We start from the raw sequence: 22527 nt of genomic DNA on the forward strand, positions 1-22527 counted from the left end.
TTCTGAAGCGGCTCCAAAACCACCCTTGCGGTCAGCCCTCCTCTCAGCCTCCTGTATTCTAGGCCGTCCCTCAGAGCTCTGTGCAAGGCGGGGACAAACTTCACCCGGTTAACACATCACCAAGCAGGTGCCATGATCGACGCTGATTAAATTATCAAGTACTGCCATTTGACAAAGACAATGCGTGAAGCCTTAATCCAAGTTCAATTATTGCCTTTCAGTCTATTAGGGAATACTTGGGGGGAAATGCAGCTATTTCTGGAACCCACCACATTGATCTCCTCCACAGGGTGACCTGCCTGCTTTGTTTATACATACACTTTGTCATCAATATTATCATGAAACACCTTAAAATTAATACATGCAAGGGATCTGTGTGGATAGCATAGAACGGTACACATACATCTCAGTACCCAAATATCAAAACTCAGTGCTCTTAACCATTAGGCGGTGGAAGCCTGAGACACATGAGAGTCAGTCCTTCAATTTTCTAGAAAACTAATGAATGCCAACCACATGCTGCTTGGCTTTCCTGAACCTCTATCAACGCCATAATAACTTGATTAAAAAAGAAAAGACTAAATACAATATCAAACCCACCATGTACAGTAGTGCAAGCTATCATGTTAAGTTAAAAAGGAAAAGGCAGAACTTGAAATTGTACTAAAGCCACATAAATAAAAATTCAACATTTAAAGACAGAAAAAAATGAGGAAAAGATCACTGTAGGTGTGTTATGAGTAATTTCTTTTCTTTTAAAAAATGTTCCCTTTTGCTCTGACAACAAACACTATTTGTGTAATAAATATGAATCACAAATCACACAGACTAGATCACCAGGCAGGACGTTGTGCTTACCTGTCACCCACCCACCAGTTACCATCTGTGTTGACTGCTCACACTTCCTTCTCCTTACAGATTTGAAAGCCCATGGGATTTGGCAGTACCCTGCCAGGTACCTGAAATTATTTCATCAACGCTTTAGTCATGCTGCTGAGGACAGCCACTCCTTCCAAAGCTGTCCGCTAAGCATTTGTATTTGCAAATGGAAGTAAAGCCAGAGAACTTGATTAACAAGGCAGGTGTGCACCTAGAAAGAACCCCAGTGCTGAGAGGGAACTTTCATTCAAGCAACTTTTACAAAGTGATATCTTGACAAGGCACATGGTTAATACATTATTTTTCCCCAAAGCAAAACTGGGTTAAAAATTTCAGGTCCTATGAAAGCAAAATTGTTGGGGAAAAAAAAAAAAAAAAGGAGGTAGTAGTAGGCTAGGCCCAGGTCAGTTTCAGTCAATGTTGTGGAGTTTGATTCCAGGCCACCCAGGCTCTCTGATTGGTGGCCTCCTAAAATCCTCCAGGATCTAGCTCCCCTCCTCCCCCATACCAACCTATTCTCAGATTATGTCACATGCAGCAGAGCTGAGACAACAGGTTATAGAGAGTCCGCACAGCATCTGAAGAGACAGCAAAGTCTAATGATTAAGAGGACAAACTCTAAAGGAAACATTCTGGGCAATGGCTCAGAATGATAATTTTGATGGCATGGTGCCCCGAAAGAAAAATCCCACCTTTTGGTGGAGGTCTATTCTGCCTACACACATAGCCACCTGTACTTGTAACACCTTTCAGGATCCTTAGAAAAACACCATGAAACCGGTGATGTTCAAGAGGAAATAAGAACTTGCAAAAAGAAACATAGCAACGGGCTACCTGAAAACAATGAAAGAACTTGGTCCTTTAATAAGGTTCATTCTGCCCAGAGTACATAGTAGGTGCTCAATAAAAGAATAATAATGACAAGAAAAAGTGGACCCTAGATTTTCAGGCCTCTATCACTCAGTCAAGCTTTTGTCTCTCCAGTGGGGGGTAAAGCTGGGAGGGAGATGACAGTTGCGCATAACTGCAAGTGTGCTGTGAGCTGACCCAATCTACTGTTAGAATGGGAGCCTCAGAAAACGAAAGGCAAAAATCGTAGAGCTGATAACAAAGAGCTGATCTGAATTATCTGCTATGCCTGCCTTGAAAGATGCTACTTCCCTCTTGTTTGTGCTGCTTTCTTGGTCTGGAATCTCTTAACTTTGCCTGGGTAAATCTCACCCCTCTTTCAAGGGCCACTACAAATGCTGTGTCATCCACGAAACTCATCCTGACTCCTCCAAGCTGGCAATAGTCTCCACTCCAAACTGTGCATGAGGTTTCTGATCACCATCCATCTTGAGGCAGTGCTTCTTCTGCAAGAAGACTCACTGGCAAGAGTCATCCTCCATCCTTATATACCCAGCAAAGTTCCTTGCACATATTTGTGGAGTGAATTACCATTTTCCTAATAAATGCTTCCAGGATAGGAGCATTAATAGGGGAAGCTGGTTCCTGTTGGTAAGTCACTGTTATTGTTGAAGAGCAGACTTTTTCCCAGGAGGGACAGAGAAGGGAAATGGGGAGTATGGAAATGTTGTAAGGATGCCTGGCCTACAGTAGATGGGCTTGTATGAGGCGGTCATGATGTGAAGCACAGGCAGACATGCCTCGTTTTCCAGATGTATCAGTGGACTCCATCAATGAATATAGATGCCATGGCTGACCCTGCCAGGCAGTATTTGGAATGACCCCCTAAATCCAGCCTCACTATGTTACTTAAAGGGACACTTAAACCTCAAAGAAGATTCATCTAAAGAAACTGGCACATGGGATTTCATTTTCCCTAAGGCTTCCATGCCTTGTGTCAGTAAGTAATCAATAATTAAACAGTAACAGTTAAAACAAGACCACCCAGGCATACAGGCTCAAGGGTTGAGCTATAGAAATGGTTTATATGGTCCCCTTATGTGGGGCAATTTTAAAGATCACCCACAGTTTCCGGTTTAAAATGGTGCCTGCTTGATGGCTCCTGATGCTGCATCTATCAAAGTGACCATTAAACTGAAATGAAAAAATAAAAGATGACGATAATTTACGACACCAAAACTGACATCACAAATTGCCAGAACCTGGAAGGACTTTCTACGGCTACAAAAAATGAATTGGGCTGAAAAATGTAAAGCAGTAGTCCACCTCTCACAAAGTCTGCTACTAGGTAAAAGATGTGAATTCTGTTACAACTAGAAACCAAGTATCTGCCTCTCTTATGAGTGGATGCTGCCACTTAGGAGGCATGTGGACTGCTGTAGTCATTCCTCCTTTTCCACACTCCTCATCTCATTTCTTTTCTATAGCCAGTAAGAAATGACAGTTCCCAGGAAGACAATAAGTCAATACTGGGTAGTGATAGGCAAGGAAGGTATGGTGAATCCTGGGAAGTGTGGTCTTCATAAGTAAAGTGTATTTGCATGCAGTGGTGGAGGGTAAACATGTGAAGGAGATGACAGTTGTACACACAAGGGTTGGACATTTTTCATGCCAGCATCAAGGAGTGGGGGAAAGAAGAAGCCCTATTTCCTTCCCATGAAGACAGTCTGGAGACAGAGGGCTATCTCTCGACAGAGTTGATCATATAAAGTTGCCATCCATTTGCAGATCCAAGAAGAGGTTTTAAAAACTAACCAAACCAAATAAAAATGCAAAACAACATGAAGACAGTGGCAAAAAAGATCCTATAGAACAAAGAAAAGGAAATGACATCCTAAAGATTCAGAGGAAGAACGCAATTCTGAAAATTATGTGATAAGGAAACCTATACATGTTTTTGAAGATCGTTTGGAATCTTCAATAAAAACAGTAAGAGTATATATAGCCTTTATAAAGTGAAAGGCAGAAAACTGTAAAGTAAAACCTGTGATATTTAAAAAAGATAAAAGGGTAAAAGATGAAGTGATGGGTGAGATAAAGAAGAGATTTCATAGAACCAGCAGTGGAATTAATATTTACAGACTAAAATACTGGAATGAAATATGCTACCTTTCACCAGTGTGATTTTGGTGCTACCTTTCGTCAGTGTGATTATGGACTACTTTCCTCCTATTTCTTGATACTTGTTTCTCTTCTTTCTTTCTTTTTTACAAAATATGAGGTTTGTTAAAACTTTCATTAGAAAAATTTTTAACTAGGAAAAATATAATCATGAAGATGTGGAAATTTAGAAATACATTTAAGATACAATATTAAGTGAGAAGAGCAATATAACATTATACATGGATCATGATGGAAAGACTAGAGGGAAATACTTGTATCAACAGAGTAGCTTATTTCAAGGAAGAGGGATTAAAACAACTTTTTTTTTTTTTAATTTTTCTTTAATATTTCTATTTTATGTTTTATAGCAAAAGTTGATTTAAAAAGAATGACCCCCAAATAAAATGTTAGTCATATCCTCAATGTGGTGGCATTACAGAAAAAAAAAATCTTTCTGATGCCAGCAAGTACTTTCAATGCACAGTTTCCCAAAGACTATTCAGGTTCATTTTCATGTTCCAACCAATTACTATTACTACAATTTAGGCTAAGTCCCTGGAGGGCAGGGCCTTTTTCTGTCTTATACTCTATGCCCAGCACTTAGCCTAGTGTTTAGAAAATTGCAAGTGCTCATGAAATATATGGTGAATGAACAAATGAATAGCAGAAGGAAAGACTACTCCATCTTATATAGGTACAGCCATGGGTAAAAAGATTATTTGCATTCATTCAGTTTTTATGGCATCTCCAATGTTAAAAACTGCAAGGATGCTTTGCTTCCAGAATTCTCATCATTCATCATAGATTACATGCTCCATGGAAATCCAGTTGGAGCCAAAAGCTGGTGCCATACTTTTATTTCTCTTTTTCCATTTCAAAAGAAAAAGCTGTAGTTAATTCTAATTTTCCTGCGGGCAGAGGGAAAGGGAACTTTTTATGTGTGTGAAAGAATGGCACACCCCCAGCCACCTGAGGACAGTTCCTCCCAGGAACACCTGTGTGCTCCAATTGAAGCTTGTCCAAATTGAGTCCTGGGGATCAGGAGCTTGCTCTTCAAATGTCCCACCATTCTACAATATTTATTCCCCACCTGTCTGATGGCCATGATAGCTTGGGAATGCTCCAGCCAGGGAAAGCTGTTTCTTGGCCCTGACATGGCAGAGCTAACAGCAGCTAATGTTCACCTAGAATCTGGTCTGAATCCAGTTGCCCCAGAGTTAAAAAAAAAAAAGCCTCTTCTTTTCCTTTTCAGTCTACCAGCCTCAGCAAAAATTCTTAAGGAGGGGGAGGTAAATAATTTTTCATCCTCAGACCAATATGTTGCAAAAGTAAGTTATATCTTTCACTCTGCCTCTTAAATCTGATTTTTGGGTTTTCCACTCCTAGTCATATTAAATAGTTGCCCAATACTAAAAATGAGGATTGGTAAATTAATTTCTCCAACATGAGAATTATCAAAATCCAGGAGGTAAAAATGCAATAAAAACGATCTTAAACACATAATTTAACATGCAATTCAGGGAAGGAAAAAGATGCCCACATTAAACTCCAATTGTAATAGTGAAATAATGTTTTATTTAAAAAATTCTACCCATAAGAAAACTGTACATTTGAAAAGCTTACATAAAGCCTTATAAAATAGGAGACCTTTTATCTCCTCTAGATCCATGAGCCAGAAAATATTTTATCTATGCAATTTCAAGGCACATAAAAACCCCAGTGAATAAATAAAATGTTCTTGTTTTCTTTATACAGAAGCTTTAAAAATTATCCATATAAATAGCTTGGCCTTGAACAGACAGATTAAAAGACCTAAAGGCTATGGCTTCAGATCACATATACAGAACAGAAAATAAATGCTTTTCTTTATTGGCTGGGCAAGTTTGCTACTAACTAAACCTCCATAAACGCATTTGACGAGAAAGATTTAACTGGAATATACGAAAAAATTCAGTGTTTTAAAGTGATACACTTATCAACTAATTAACGTGCCACAATACAATAGTTCATGTACTCTGCCAACATTCTTTGCGTCTATTCACCAATCACACGTATAGAAGGTATAGTTAATATGCAGTATAATTTCAAAGACTATAAAATTTTATAAATACATAATTTTAGTCAAGGGTATGAAAGTTCTCAGTATCTTTCTAAAATTGGGGTAAATAAAATGTGTGAAAAGATTTTTCATATTTGTTTATAATTAGAACTACTGAGGTGACTTCAAGCCTTTCTTACTTATTTGAAGAAAATCTTAAACTCCACTGCAATTAAAAAAAAATTCTCAAGAAGACTTTGGATCATATTTACTTTATAAGCAGATGCAGTTACAAGTTGTTAACTTCCTATATACCCTCAACACAGCTAGCTGTGGCCAAATAGATGTTTCTAACACATCCTCCTGCCCCCAATTCAAATTCTGCTGCTGGAAGTTATTACCTTGAGGCTGCCATAAAAAGGGAAGCGGCGTTACCCCATGTGTGGCTTAAGAATCAGGCAGTAACTTTCAGGCCAGGTACCTGCCATCTCCTCTATAAAGTCTTACCTGACCGTGGGCCCCAGGGATTTTTTTCTTCTTGTTCCCGCTTACCATTTTATCTCTCACTGATCATAACAGCACAAGTTACTATGTATTGTTGTTTCTTAAAAATATTAAGGTACCTAGGAGTAGAGTTCTGAGTTTGTTGAATCTCTGATGACTAACGGATTCCCTTTGACACAGTAAACATTAAATATTTGCTGTTGAAGAAGATGCTGCTGAGGACATTGCTGTGAAGAGGCTGCTAAATACATGGTTTCCGAGGCTAATACCAGGGTGTTGGTCCAACTTTGCTCCATCTTGGTGGAATGACCTTGGGCAAGACTCAACTTTTGTAGGTCTCAATTATCTATAACATAAGGATAATAATGACGATACCAAATCACAGACTTCTTATGAAGGTTACATTAAATGAAATAATATATGTGAATGTGCCTTACAAACTATAAGGCCCTATATATATTTTACTTGTTCTGACTGTCTTTAAGGACTTAATTTTGATAAATGATCTGATTTCTCAAAGAAAGCATCCCTGAAAAGTTTCTTGTTAAACTTTGTAGAAAATTCAAAATAAGTGTTTCTTGTAGAACAAATACATTTCAAATAAGCCAGAATATCAAAGTAATTAAGTGGTTTTTAGCTAAGACATTGTACACAGTTTTGTGACAATATCTCATTTCTCAACTTTTTTGGAGTTGGTTGTGGACTATTTAGAAAATTTTATGGAAAATTCTCAGAATGATGCACATACACACATACACAAATATTTTCAGGAAACTCCAGTGGTTCAGAGACTCTGTGAAACCCACCCCAGGAGAGGGACCACTGCCTTATGCCCTGAGACAGAGAGCATGGTTTTATGAAAGTACTTGGGGACCTGATTCAGACACCTTTGACTGATTTGAGAATTAAAAAGCTGATAGGTTTTTAATTTTTCATCATGAAATCATTAAGATATCAGTAGATGGAAAGTAAAGTGGCCTTTTCCTATGTAAACTATAATTGTATAAGAAACTATGCTGTTCTTCCATAATTCTAAGCCTCTTCAATGTTCTTTTAAAATTTTTCATAAAATTTACCATTGTTGCATTTTTCCCGTTGATATTCATACTTCAGTTCCAAAGCTCTTCACATAATTTTACAAAAGAAGCCACTAACTTTTTAAATAGGATATTGAGGTTAAAAAAAGAAAACGCCTCCTGTCATTTCAGCTACTACCTTGTCAAAAAATGTTAGAGATAATTAAAAAAAAAGAAAAGAAAACAACTTCAATTAATACTAGTAAGGTGGCCAACTTTTGCAGTTTAAGAAATATTTTAATTACACTTCTGGATATTGAATATCTTTCTTTATAAACAGTGTTTTCTTTCTTTTTTGTTTCCATGAATGCAAAGAATTCTTTCTTAATACCTAGATGACAAAAAAATCTAAAGATGTACACAGTTGTTTCTTATTATGGCTTCCCTGGAAAACATTTCTGGGAAAGCACAATTCCCAGCCACTTACTTTGTTTACAACAGACAAAACTGCTTGTGTGGTATAAATAGGAGTCTGTCCTTAAATGCTGCTGAAAAATGAAATACAACCATGAAAGGGGAGCTATTTCCTGCCCCCAAGGTGGCTTAAAAAAAAAATCTTAGCTACTTTAGGAACAGCACCAAAGCATAAATAATAATTACCAATTGCCACACAATAAAAGACTAATTTTACAAAAAAAAAAAAAAAAAAAAAAAGGAAAAAAAAAAAAAAAAAAAAAAAAAAAAAAAAAAAGTGGCTACATATTCCAGAGATGCCCTCAGAATTGTCAGCATTAGAAGGTTTTCTTATCCTGCAAGATTATGAAACCCCTTTTTGTCCTCGTGCATTTGCGATGTATATCTATAACTCGTTCTTGTTTGTGCAGATAAGCCTCGCCTTGTCTCCCTAACTGCACTTTCAAAAGAAGATTCACAGTTGTTTGACTTTTGATCTAGGGAGCAGCTAGCTCGACCACCTGCACTGTGCACGAGCTGTTACTGAGCTCGCTTTGTCCCATCTTATAACACAGTGAGCCTTTTAAAATTGATGTGTGAATACACTAATTTACAATGTGAGCGTTCAAACAAAAAAAATATGGCGGCGGCGGCAGCGGTGGTAGTGGCGGCAGCAGTGGCAGCAGAAGAGGAAGGGGGAGACTGGTGAAGCGGGAAGCCCGGACACTTGCTTTATAAAGTTCAGATACCGTTCACTGCCTCTGGTATTTAATGAAACAGATGGCCAAAGGCCTCCCTCAGCTTACCATGGAGCAGACAGTGGTGTAACGGTGTGCGGGCATGGAACTGTAAAATGTTGTTTGGTGATGGTATATGTTAATAAATAGCCCTTTACAAGGGGGGTCGAGGGCTCCATTACTTGTTTATAAGGAAGGCCTAGGGCTCCCTGCTTCCAGTTAAGAGCTCAAGGCTGCATACAAAGGAAGTGTTGATGGTGAAGGTGACGTGCACCCTTCGTATTCTACATTGCGTTAAAGAATGGCATGTTTCCTGGGGAAAAAAGGGAAAATCATAAAAGAAAGGTAATTCGTGAATTAGCTCAAACTGTGGCTCACAACCAAGGAAAATATAAGATGTTTTTCCACTGTGATTAAATAATGGACAAAAATATTCTGTTATTGTTAAGTTACTTATTTTATCTTTGAAAGAACATGTTTACATTGCAGCCAAGGGGTTTCAACTAAATTACATCCAAGAACCTAGACAGCAGCTTTGAAACTGTTCTTAGCCATTCTTCCAAAGACCATTCATTGACCAGGCCCAGGCCGGGGGAGCTTGGCCCTGTGCTAAATGCAATGAGGCTCCTGACCACCAGCGGCTTACATTCCAGACCTGAGGACCCTTAAGACAACTGGTCGCATGGAAACTCCTCATTCTCCTCCGGGCAGGGATCTGACACGAGAACTGTCACCCCCTCCCAGTAACCAGTCTATCAAGGCCTGTCTCAGCAGCATGAAAGGCTATGCTTGACCTCAACTAAAGGTAACTTTCATTTTAGATTCTAACACCGTGGGCCCTCTGATTGTGTCTCCTGCTTTGCTTTCAGGTAGGACATTTTCCACCTGTCTGGATATCTGCACAGGCATTTGTTGACAGTCCATGCTTTGCGGGGAGTAAAGTGATTCCTGGCTTTGTTTTCTCTTTTACTTGGATATCCTCCCCTATTTATTTCAGCTGGTTGCACAATATTGTGGGGAACCATATAAAGTCCCTTGGGGGATGAGGGAGGGGACAAAAAAGGTCTAGAAGAAAATGAAGACTTGGTCGTTAATAACTAACTACAATGTACACAATGCAAAGCAGAAGATGTTAGAGTCTTGTGAGAAATACAAACTACCCTGAAGGATCAGAGCAAAGACAGTTTGTTTCTGGCTGGGAGACTGATGAAGGCTTGATGAAGAGAGGGGTAGTTCACCTGAGAGCCAGAGAAGGGATAAAAGTTCACCTGAAACATTCTGAAGATAACATCTGTTGTTTTTGCCCACCCAGGATTTATTCCCCTTTTTAGTAAAAGCCCTGGATTTTTCTGAGGTAACTGCTCTCAGTCCGTGTGTCCATCCGCTGCATGAGGTTCCAGGTCTAAAACATCAGATCCCAGATTAATGGGATTTTACGCAACCAGAGGCACCCAGAACCAATAAGACTCCATGCTATGACTTTTCGGGGGAACAAAATGGCTAGATTCAATAGGTGTCACTGAAAGGGCTGGCAATAGCTTTGTCTCCACAAGGAGAAACCCTGATGAAGGATGGAACCACATATAAGAAAGCTGAGATGAGAGATGGAAGGAGCAACACCCAACTGTGATGACCCTTAGATTGTTTGAACCCTTAGACTCCACTGTGTTTGAAGTTGCTTCTGCCCTTGAACTATCTAGTTACATGTGGCAGTTATTTCCTTCTTTTGTTTATAGCCAGTCGGATCTGGGTTTCTGTCACTTGCATCCAGAAGATTCCTGACTAACACAGGTAAGAACAGGAGAATATTCCAGGTAAAAGTATGAGAAAAAGCAAAGGTACAGAATTAGTGAAAAGTGAAGGTGGGCTTTGGAGATGGGAAGTAGTTAATTTTAGTGGGGACAAAGGGTCTATCCAGAGGGAGTAGCAGCAAATAAGGCTAGAATACTCACTGGAAGACCTTGGGGATTAGACTGAGGAGGACACATGTCAGCAGGCAATGGGGAACCTCAGGAGGTTTCTAAGCAGGAAGGAAACAGTACTAGTTTTGCACTTTGGAAGATAAATCGGCCAGTAATATTTAGAAGGGCATACAAGGGGAAGAAGAGTCAAAGACCGACTAGGAGGCTCCCCTCCCTAAACTGTCCAGTGAGAGGAAGGACTCTCATTTGGGAAGGACTGAGCTTGAAGGATCTCTCTGCTCTTGGCAGCACTCGAGTACTCTGGGGCAGTTCAAGCTGTGTTGCTGAGTGGGGGTCACAGAGTAGAGAGGGAGAGTGGTGGCACCAGTACAGGGACATAAGGAAAGGATGGGATTTTATTTTTATTATTATTATTATTAATTTTAAATTTTATAAAAATTACTAGGGAAATCTTGGAATGAGAAAAAAAGAAAATTTAAAAACATCCGTTTAAAATTCATCAGCCTCAAGAAATTAATTAACATTTTGATTTTAGTCTTTGCTCCCAGGCTTTATTATTATTATTTTTTTAAGCAACGATGACAATAATATTCAACATTTCAACATTTATTTAAACTTTATTATGTACCAGACACTTTTGTGTGTACTTTGCATGTATGGACTCACTTAACCCTCATAAGAATTTATGAGGTAGGGACTATTGTCATCTCCATTTTACAGACAGGGAAACTGAGGTATAGAGAGTGAGATTCTTGCCAAAAGTTAATAACTAGAAAGTGGCAGAACCAGCGTGACTCCAGAGCCTACCTCTTACTCACTAAACCATACGCCTCTTGATAAATATACAGAAATTTCATTGTGAATAATCAAACAAAACTGGGATTGTTTTCTCCAATGAGGATAAGGCTCCAGGTGATACAAAATTATACATAAAAATAAAATTTGCTAATAATGATACTTGTCAAGCACTGGAGGTAAGGAAGACGCTAGACTCACCCCCACACGTTGCTGTTGGTTCTGATTAATGTCACACCGTCTAGGCTCAAAAATAAAGTGATTCTAAAGGACTCTTTAAAAACACGCTCAAAGGGGACTCCACTGGTACACAGCAGCTTCCATGTCTACACAAACCAGACCCAGTACCTTCAGCCGATCCCAAATAGTGGGAATGTAGTAAGGATTTGTTCATTGTTTTCAAGAACCATCCAGAATGGTTGTCTGACTCTCTGTGAGGCTACTAATTCTCCATAGAAGAAGGGTAACAGTCCAGCACAGTAGGAAAAACAGTCTCTGGAGGCAGACCGCTTCTACAGAGCTGGATAATATTTAACAGAAGTTCCTTATTTCTTAAAATGGGAGTAATGGTATCTGCCTTACAGAGATATCATGAAGATGAAACAAGATAATGTATAGCAAGTGTCTAGAACAGTGACTGCTACCTAGGGCGTATCGGTGAGTGCATACGTAGCAGTGGTTTTTGTAATTAAAAGATAGAGTGTGGTGTAGAACAATGGCTCCTAAAATTCTGAATTTCCCAGACCAGTAAACTGTGGGGAAAGGGGGGAAGGTGGGAAAACTGATTGCTAATGTTCAGTCCTTCCAAGGATTTCCTTTTCCATTTGCTGTAACAATCAACTATTTTAAGGAAATAGTTGACTACCACAATTATTTTACAGAAGAAATGGAATCATGACAAAGAGAGCAGATAACAGTAACAATCTGCATAATGAAAACTCACTAGTTTGTTTTAACTCTTCTCATTTCACTACTAGTTAGTGAAAACTGACTCTGAGAACCTTTGGTGTAGTGCATTCAAAAGAGACAGCTAGGGCTTCCCTGGTGGCGCAGTGGTTGGGAATCTGCCTGCCAATGCAGGGGACACGGGTTCGAGCCCTGGTCCAGGAAGATCCCACATGCCGCGGAGCAACAAAGCCCGTGTGCCACAACTGCTGAGCCAGCACTCTAGAGCCCGTGAGCCACAACTACTGAGCCTGCGTACCACAACTGCTGAAGCCCGCGCACCTGGAGCCCATGCTCCGCAACAAGAGAAGCCACCACAGTGAGAGGCCCGCGCACTGCAACAAAGAGTAGCCCCCGCTCATCACAACTAGAGAAAGCCTGTGCACAGCAATGAAGACCCAACGCAGACAAAAATAAATAAATAAAATAAATTAAAGATTGGTTCAAGATGGTGGAGTAGAAGGACGTGCTCTCACTCCCTCTTGTGAGAGCACTGGAATCACAACTAACTGCTGAACAATCATTGACAGGAAGACACTGGAACTCACCAAAAAAGATACCCCACATCCAAAGACAAGGGAGAAGCCACAATGAGATGGCAGGAGGGGCACAATCACAATAAAATCAAATCCCATAACTGCTGGGTGGGTGACTCACAAACTGGAGAACACTTATACCACAGAAGTCCACCCACTGGAGTGAAGGTTCTGAGCCCCACGTCAGGCTTCCCAACCTGGGGGTCCGGCAACGGGAGGAGGAATTCCTAGAGAATCAGACTTTGAAGCCTAGTGGGATTTGATTGCAGGACTTTGACAGGACTGGGGGAAACAGAGACTCCACTCTTGGAGGGCACACACAAAGTAGTGTGCGCAATGGGACCCAGGGGAAGGAGCAGTGACCCCACAGAGACTGAATCAGACCAACCTGCTAGTGTTGGAGGGTCTCCTGCAGAGGCAGGGGGTGGCTCTGTCTCACAGTGAGGACAAGGACACTGGCAGCAGAAGTTCTGGGAAGTACTCCTTGGCGTGAGCCCTCCCCGAGTCCACCATTAGCCCCACCAAAGAGCCCGGGTAGGCTCCAGTGTTGGGTCGCCTCAGGCCAAACAAGCAACAGGGAGGGGACCCAGCCTCACCCGTCAGTAGACAAGTGGATTAAAGTTTTACTGAGCTCTGCCCACCAAAGCAACAGCCAGCTCTACCCACCACCAGTCCCTCCCATCAGGAAACTTCCACAAGCCTCTTCGATAGCCTCATCCACCAGAGGGCAGATAGCAGAAGCAAGAAGAACTACAATCCTGCAGCCGGTGGAACAAAAACCACATTCACAGAAAGACAGACAAGATGAAAAGGCAGAGGGCTATGTACCAGATGAAGGAACAAGGTAAAACCCCAGGAAAAACAACTAAATGGAGTGGAGATAGGCAACCTTCCAGAAAAAGAATTCAGAATAATGATAGTGAAGATGACCCAGGACCTCAGAAAAAGAATGGAGGCAAAGATTGAGAAGATGCAAGAAATGTTTAACAAAGATCTAGAAGAATTAAAGAACAAACAAACAGAGCTGAACAATACAATAACTGAAATGAAAACTACACTAGAAGGAATCAATAGCAAAATAACTGAGGCAGAAGAACGGATAAGTGACCTGGAAGAATTCCTAGTGGAATTCACTGCTGCGAAACAGAATAAAGAAAAAAAGAATGAAAAGAAATGAAGACAGCCTAAGAGACCTCTGGGACAACATTAAACGCAATAACATTCGCATTATAGGGGTCCCAGAAGGAGAAGAGAGAGAGACAGGACCAGAGAAAATATTTGAAGAGATTATAATTGAAAACTTCCCTAACATGGGAAAGGAAATAGCCACCCAAGTCCAGGAAGCGCAGAGAGTCCCAGGCAGGATAAACCCAAGGAGAAACACGCTGAGACACATAGTAATCAAATTGGCAAAAATTAAAGACAAAGAAAAATTATTGAAAGCAGCAAGGGAAAAATGACATATAACATACAAGGGAAGTCTCATAAGGTTAACAGCTGATTTCTCAGCAGAAACTCTACAAGCCAGAAGGGAGTGGCATGATATACTTAAAGTGATGAAAGGGAAGAAACTACAACCAAGATTACTCTACCCAGCAAGGATCTCATTCAGATTCGATGGAGAAATCAAAAGCTTTACAGACAAGCAAAAGCTAAGAGAATTCAGCACCACCAAACCAGCTCTACAACAAATGCTAAAGGAACTTCTCAAAGTGGGAAACACAAGAGAAGAAAAGGACCTACAAAAACAAACCCAGAACAATTAAGAAAATGATAATAGGAACATACCTATCGATAATTACCTTAAACGTGAATGGATTAAATGCTCCAACCAAAAGACACAGGCTCGCTGAATGGAAACAAAAACAAGACCCATATATATGCTGTCTACAAGAGACCCACTTCAGACCTAGGGACACATACAGACTGAAAGTGAGAGGATGGAAAAAGATATGCCATGCAAATGGAAATCAAAAGAAAGCGGGAGTAGCAATACTCATATCAGGTAAAATAGACTTTAAAATAAAGAACGTTACAAGAGACAAGGAAGGACACTACATAATGATCAAGGGATAAATCCAAGAAGAAGATATAACAATTACAAATATATATGCACCCAACATAGGAGCACCTCAATACATAAGGCAACTGCTAACAGCTATAAAAGAGGAAATTGACAGTAACACAATAATAGTCGGGGACATTAACACCTCACTTACACCAATGGACAGATCATCCAAAATGAAAATAAATAAGGAAACAGAAGCTTTAAATGACACAACAGACCAGATAGATTTAATTGATATATATAGGACATTCCATCCGAAAACAGCAGATTACACGTTCTTCTCAAGTGCGCACGGAACATTCTCCAAGATAGATCACATCTTGGGTCACAAATCAAGCCTCAGTAAATTTAAGAAAATTGAAATCATATCAAGCATCTTTTCTGACCACAACGCTATGAGATTAGAAATGAATTACAGGGAAAAAAACGTAAAAAGGACAAACACACGGAGGCTAAACAATACGTTACTAAATAACCAAGAGATCACTGAAGAAATCAAAGAGGAAATAAAAAAATACCTAGAGACAAATGACAATGAAAACACGACGACCCAAAACCTATGGGATGCAGCAAAAGCAGTTCTAAGAGGGAAGTTTATAGCTATACAAGCCTACCTAAAGAAACAAGAAAAATCTCAAGTAAACAATCTAACCTTACACCTAAAGAAACTAGAGAAAGAAGAACAAACAAAACCCAAAGTTAGCAGAAGGAAAGAAATCATAAAGATCAGAGCAGAAATAAATGAAATAGAAACAAAGAAAACAATAGCAAAGATCAATAAAACTAAAAGTTGGTTCTTTGAGAAGATAAACAAAATTGATAAGCCATTAGCCAGACTCATCAAGAAAAAGAGGGAGAGGACTCAAATCAATAAAATCAGAAATGAAAAAGGAGAAGTTACAACAGACACCGCAGAAATACAAAGCATCCTAAGAGACTACTACAAGCAACTTTATGCCAATAAAATGGACAACCTGGAAGAAATGGACAAATTCTTAGAAAGGTATAACCTTCCAAGACTGAATCAGGAAGAAACAGAAAATATGAACAGACCAATCACAAGTAATGAAATTGAAACTGTGATTAAAATCTTCCAACAAACAAAAGTCCAGGACCAGATGGCTTCACAGGTGAATTCTATCAAACATTTAGAGAAGAGCTAACACCCATCCTTCTCAAACTCTTCCAAAAAATTGCAGAGGAAGGAACACTCCCAAACTCATTCTATGAGGCCACCATCACCCTGATACCAAAACCAGACAAAGACACTACAAAAAAAGAAAATTACAGACCAATATCACTGATGAATATAGATGCAAAAATCCTCAACAAAATACTAGCAAACAGAATCCAACAACACATTAAAAGGATCATACACCACGATCAAGTGGGATTTATCCCAGGGATGCAAGGATTCTTCAATATACGCAAATCAATCAATGTGATACACCATATTAACAAATTGAAGAATAAAAACCATATGATCATCTCAATAGATGCAGAAAAAGCTTTTGACAAAATTCAACACCCATTTCTGATAAAAACTCTCCAGAAAGTGGGCATAGAGGGAACCTACCTCAACATAATAAAGGCCATATATGACAAACCCACAGCAAACATCATTCTCAATGGTGAAAAACTGAAAGCATTTCCTCTAAGATCAGGAACGAGACAAGGATGTCCACTCTCACCACTATTATTCAACATAGTTCTGGAAGTCCTAGCCACGGCAATCAGAGAAGAAAAAGAAATAAAAGGAATACAAATTGGAAAAGAAGAAGTAAAACTGTCACTGTTTGCGGATGACATGATACTATACATAGAGAATCCTAAAACTGCCACCAGAAAACTGCTAGAGCTAATCAATGAATATGGCAAAGTTGCAGGATACAAAATTAATGCACAGAAATCTCTTGCATTCCTATACACTAACGATGAAAAATCTGAAAGAGAAATTAAGGAAACACTCCCATTTACCATTGCAACAAAAAGAATAAAATACCTAGGAATAAACCTACCTAGGGAGACAAAAGACCTGTATGCAGAAAACTATAAGACACTGATGAAAGAAATTAAAGATGATACCAACAGATGGAGAGATATACCATGTTCTTGGATTGGAAGAATCAACATTGTGAAAATGAGTATACTACCCAAAGCAATCTACAGATTCAATGCAATCCCTATCAAATTACCAATGGCATTTTTTACGGAGCTAGAACAAATCATCTTAAAATTTGTATGGAGACACAAAAGACCCCGAATAGCCAAAGCAGTCTTGAGGGAAAAAAATGGAGCTGGAGGAATCAGACTCCCTGACTTCAGACTATACTACAAAGCTACAGTCATCAAGACAATATGGTACTGGCACAAAAACAGAAACATAGATCAATGGAACAAGATAGAAAGCCCAGAGATTAACCCACGCACCTATGGTCAACTAATCTATGACAAAGGAGGCAAAGATATACAATGGAGAAAAGACAGTCTCTTCAATAAGTGGTGCTGGGAAAACTGGACAGCTACATGTAAAAGAATGAAATTAGAATACTCCCTAACACCATACACAAAAATAAACTCAAAATGGATTAGAGACCTAAATATAAGACTGGACACTATAAAACTCTTAGAGGAAAACATAGGAAGAACACTCTTTGACATAAATCACAGCAAGATCTTTTTTGATCCACCTCCTAGAGTAATGGAAATAAAAACAAAAATAAACAAGTGGGACCTAATGAAACTTCAAAGCTTTTGCACAGCAAAGGAAACCATAAACAAGACGAAAAGACAACCCTCAGAATGGGAGAAAATATTTGCAAATGAATCAACAGACAAAGGATTAATCTCCAAAATATATAAACAGCTCATTCAGCTCAATATCAAAGAAACAAACACCCCAATCCAAAAATGAGCAGAAGACCTAAATAGACATTTCTCCAAAGAAGACATACAGATGGCCACGAAGCACATGAAAAGATGCTCAACATCACTAATTATTAGAGAAATGCAAATCAAAACTACAATGAGGTATCACCTCACTCCTGTTAGAATGGGCATCATCAGCAAATCTACAAACAACAAATGCTGGAGAGGGTGTGGAGAAAAGGGAACCCTCTTGCACTGTTGGTGGGAATGTAAATTGATACAGCCACTATGGAGAACAGTATGGAGGTTTCTTAAAAAACTAAAAATGGAACTACCATATGACCCAGGAATCCCACTACTGGGCATATACCCAGAGAAAACCATAATTCAAAAAGACACATGCACCCCAATGTTCACTGCAGCACTATTTACAATAACCAAGTCATGGAAGCAACCTAAATGCCCATCAACAGACGAATGGATAAAGAAGAGGTGGTACATATATACAATGGAATATTACTCAGCCATAAAAAGGAACGAAATTGGGTCATTTGTAGAGACGTGGATGGATCTAGAGACTGTCATACAGAGTGAAGTAAGTCAGAAAGAGAAAAACAAATATCATATATTAATGCATATATGTGGAATCTAGAAAATGGTACAGATGAACCGGTTTGCAGGGCAGAAATTGAGACACAGATGTAGAGAACAAACGTATGGACACCAAGCGGGGGAAGCGGGGGGGGTGGCGGTGGTGGTGGGATGAATTGGGAGATTGGGATTGACATGTATACACTTATGTGTATAAAATGGATGACTAATGAGAGCCTGCAGTATAAAAAAATAAAATTAAAAAATTTAAAATAAATAAATAAAATAAAATAAATTAAAAAAAAAGAGACAGCTAAGTTCATAGTCTAATTCTGTACATTTCTATGTATATGACTATGGATAGTTTACTTCACTAAGCATTGTTATTCTCACCTGTAAAATGGGGATACGATGCTTCCTCCACAGGGCTGTTAAGGATTAGATCTGATGTGTGTAAACTAAGGTTAGGGTCAGAAACACACCTAAGGCAGCTGGTAGAGTTATCATTGATAGATAACTTTAGATGCTGTATTCGAATGTCTAACACAATATCAAAATTCTATGTTTAAAGTTACAAGAATGTTATTAAAAAGAAACATATATAAAGAAATCCAAAGCCGTTCTTTCATTTGGTAAAAACATCACCCATGTCAGCCTTGAAGGGGTCATAGGATGAAAGCAATGAGTCAAGTGTATGGTAATAAAGTTACTCACACAATAAGGACCAAGGTTTTTAAAAAATAATTTTCTCTTTGTAGCATTATTCTAAGCTTAGAACCTAAATCTGTTAAGTGTAAAGAATCTGCAACAAACTGAATCATTTTGTTCTGAAAGAATAAGCACTTGGTTAAAAACTGAAGAATATCTTAGAGGTTAAGATTTTGCTGTACTAATTTCAAGGCAGGGCCCACCCATGTTCACAGCTAGTAAAAACAGGCCAAGAAAGACAAAAAGAGAGAAAAGCAAAAACCAGAAAAAAAGTGAAAAATATAAATGTAAGACACTTTGCAGTGCATAAAAATTGAGAGTAAATTCTCAAGGACATTTTTCTCACACGTCTTGAAAACTCTCTACTGCTGAGTTTTCAGACATCATAATAAGAACAATTAAAATATAAAAAAATGTTTCCTGGGCAAAATGGGGGGGCGGGGATGAATTTTTAAAGAAGATTAAAAGTCATAGCATATTTCTTTAAGAATAAGTTTGTTTAATAAAAAAAATTACATATCTATTGCTTATAGAAATTGCATTGGTATTTCTGATATATTTACCCTTAGGAATCATTCTGACAGTACATTTAAGTTTTCTAGATGTTTTTACCTGTCTTCCTACCAAAGCAACAAAACCACGTTTAAAATGTAAAATGTGATAACAATGATAGGTGGCAGTTATTCCCCAGATGGGCTCAGAAGTAGCTCTAACAAAAATACATGTATTAAATAGTAAGGGGATGAAGTTATTCCAGTTATAAAATAAGTCATGTGGATATAATATACAGCATGGAGAACATAATCAATAATATTACAATAATTTTGTATGGTGACAGATGGTAACTATATTTGTGGTAATCATTCTGTAATGTATAAAAATATTGAGTCACTACATAGTACACCTGAAACTAATATAACAAATCAATTATATTGCAATTAAAAAATGTATAAATAGTGGTAGCTGCATCAACTTCATTTAATCCCATCTGTTTTGTTTATATTATAGATTAGTTACAAAACACCTCTCAACAGCTACCTATTTAAGAAAGTTACTACATACATGATGGAAGGATAAACAGAATTCACTTTTTCAAGGAAACATTCTGCTATTGTGTGCGTAATTCTGCTATTCTGTATTGTGTGCGTGTGTGTGTGTGTGTGTGTGTAAATACTAATACTAGTAGCAAATATTGCTAGTGTGCACGAGAGAGAAAATTGATATTAAGATAATCATACAGAAAAGGTGTTTTAAAAAATGTTACATATGTCATTTCCTTTCATAAGCCTTTTGCCAGCATATACATGTGGTCAATGGGCCAACGTAAACTTGTAACATGTCCTCCAAATTTATGTCAACAGAGATTTCAAATTATAACTCTGTTACATTTCTAAGGAATCCTTTAGATACTTTTAGAAACAAACATACAATTACTGATAAATTATTCACTCTTCAGAGGCAAAAAGAAAACAGAATCATGATGTCCTTTGTTTGCTGACTGAAAATCTTGAAAACTTCTGTTTTCATTTCCACTGCCTGCTGGTACTGTTTGATCTAATAAGACCTCCCAGTCAAATGTATAGGAAAAAATATACACACCAACATGCACGTACAGGCAAATATATATGGAGAGCAACACTGAAGCCTCTCAGTGCTACTTGAGGCACTTTAAAGACAACCCATTATGGCAGTCGAATTTTGTGGAAGTCAACGAAAAATCCTTTTTTTTGACCCCCGTCATTGCATGAATGGTCATTTGTTTTATGACAATTTTCATTATTATCTGAATACCACTTCATTTCAAACTCTGTCTACAGAGTCAGGAAATGAACAGTTTGTCCCCAAGTAGCTCTTCATCTTATGTCAAGACAGCAGAAAAATTACTTTTCAGGAAATCAGCTATACCTGCATTCTGATGTCAAGTTTTACTAATATAATTTTGAATGGACTGGTTTTTTTCCTTTGTTTTCTTTCTTTTGGTGATATAGTACAGTTACATGAAGAACATTTATTTAGGTTGAATCAGTTGCTCTCTCACTAGATATGTCTCAATATTCTCTGCATAGTTTAGTTTCTTTCAAAACTTATGACTCCATAAGTCATCTTCTATTTCTCTATTTTTTTCAAACTTATTGGTTGTATAGCTACTGAAATCATATTTTCTATTGGTTCTTTGTTTTTCTGGCACCCTTTTTAATCATCAGTAAGGATTAATTGGACTTGTAGAATCTTCCATAGCTTCCTTGAAAATCAGATAATTTTATGAATTCCTACACCACTTTATATGCACATATTCTCTACTAGACTGAAGTACTCTGAAGGCAAGGATCCAAAGTGATTTCATTTGAGGAGCCCCAAGTCCTTGTATTCAGGCATGAAATATTTACTGAGGAAGTGAATAAGGAGAAAAAAAGAAAAGAAGAAATAGACACAATAGACTAATCAATATTAGCAAAATGACTCAAATGAGGAACCATGATATACCATTCCTGTTCATTTTACAAATTTAAAAACAACCTAAGTTTAAAAAATTAAGAATAATCAGCAGTCTTTCTTTTAAATAAAATAATTCCTTGGTTCGGTATATTGTAGAATACTTAACTATCTTCGGTCATAAAGAATTTATCATATGAAAATAAATAAGCTTATGTTATATGCAGGTAAACACCTACCCTGAACAAAGAGGACATTCGTTTCTTGTATGCGTTTATACATTTATACAGATGGGCACACTGTTCAATATTGTAACTTTTCTTAAACCAGAAGCACCTGTTGACACATGATATAGCTGTGCAATTTTGGTAAGATAACGTGACTTCTCTTTATGAAATAAAACCCCACCGGTGCTGGAAGGGAGTGCCATGCGAATGGGAGGGATGTAACCGGAAGCAAAATCAGAGCAGTAAATACAAGACTTCCTATTAGAAACATAAACCCTGGTTCCACTTTCTAGAGACTGTTTTTCCAGGGAATAATAAAAAATAATGAAGTGAAGAAGTTGGTAAAATATTTTTGCCTTTTCCCAAGTCCAAAATAAATTATATATCATGTGGGATAGTAATTAGAAACTAAACCAAAACCACCATCTACATTTGGTTCCCGAAGACTCAGTTTATAGCATTGATTAAAAGTACCTGGATACCTTGGCTGATACCAAGATCCCAGTTGTGCTTAGTGAAAAACAGTTACCAATGTGCACGGGTGGACTTAAGGGTTTCCTTGGCTCAGACATAGCAAGGTGATGTCCATCTGGGGATTTTTATTTCTGTTCATACTCTAGACAGAGCCCAAAAGGAGATGAGTCAGTGATTGACTGAGTTTGCCTACAAAGAGAACCCCAAGAAGATTTCAGCAGAGTAATTTTCTTCTGTAGGCTTACGAAACAACCCTGTTAGTATGATTTTTCTAAAGAAAGCCCAGTCAAAGGTTACAGAAGTGGTTTGTGCTTCTCCCTC

The 22527-nt window shown here is 38.3% G+C and overlaps 1 protein-coding gene across 13 annotated transcripts in view; it reads right to left on the reverse strand.

Moving 5' to 3' along the window:
• Positions 1-22527, reverse strand: part of VTI1A (vesicle transport through interaction with t-SNAREs 1A) — a 397531-nt gene that overhangs the window by 172624 nt on the left and 202380 nt on the right. Inside the window, exon 9 of one of the 13 annotated variants that reach the window (XM_036828009.1) lies at positions 1392-1457. The exons of 11 other annotated variants lie outside the window; for them this stretch is intronic. In XM_036828009.1, coding sequence (XP_036683904.1) covers positions 1436-1457 — 22 coding nt within the window. In that variant the 3' untranslated portion in view covers positions 1392-1435. Of the gene's footprint in view, positions 1-1391; positions 1458-6615; positions 6780-22527 lie in introns of those variants that run through there. One more of the 13 variants, XM_036828015.1, reaches the window with a different exon arrangement.

The sequence above is a fragment of the Balaenoptera musculus genome, chromosome 16 (genome assembly GCF_009873245.2).
Source record: "Balaenoptera musculus isolate JJ_BM4_2016_0621 chromosome 16, mBalMus1.pri.v3, whole genome shotgun sequence".
NCBI lineage: Eukaryota > Metazoa > Chordata > Mammalia > Artiodactyla > Balaenopteridae > Balaenoptera > Balaenoptera musculus.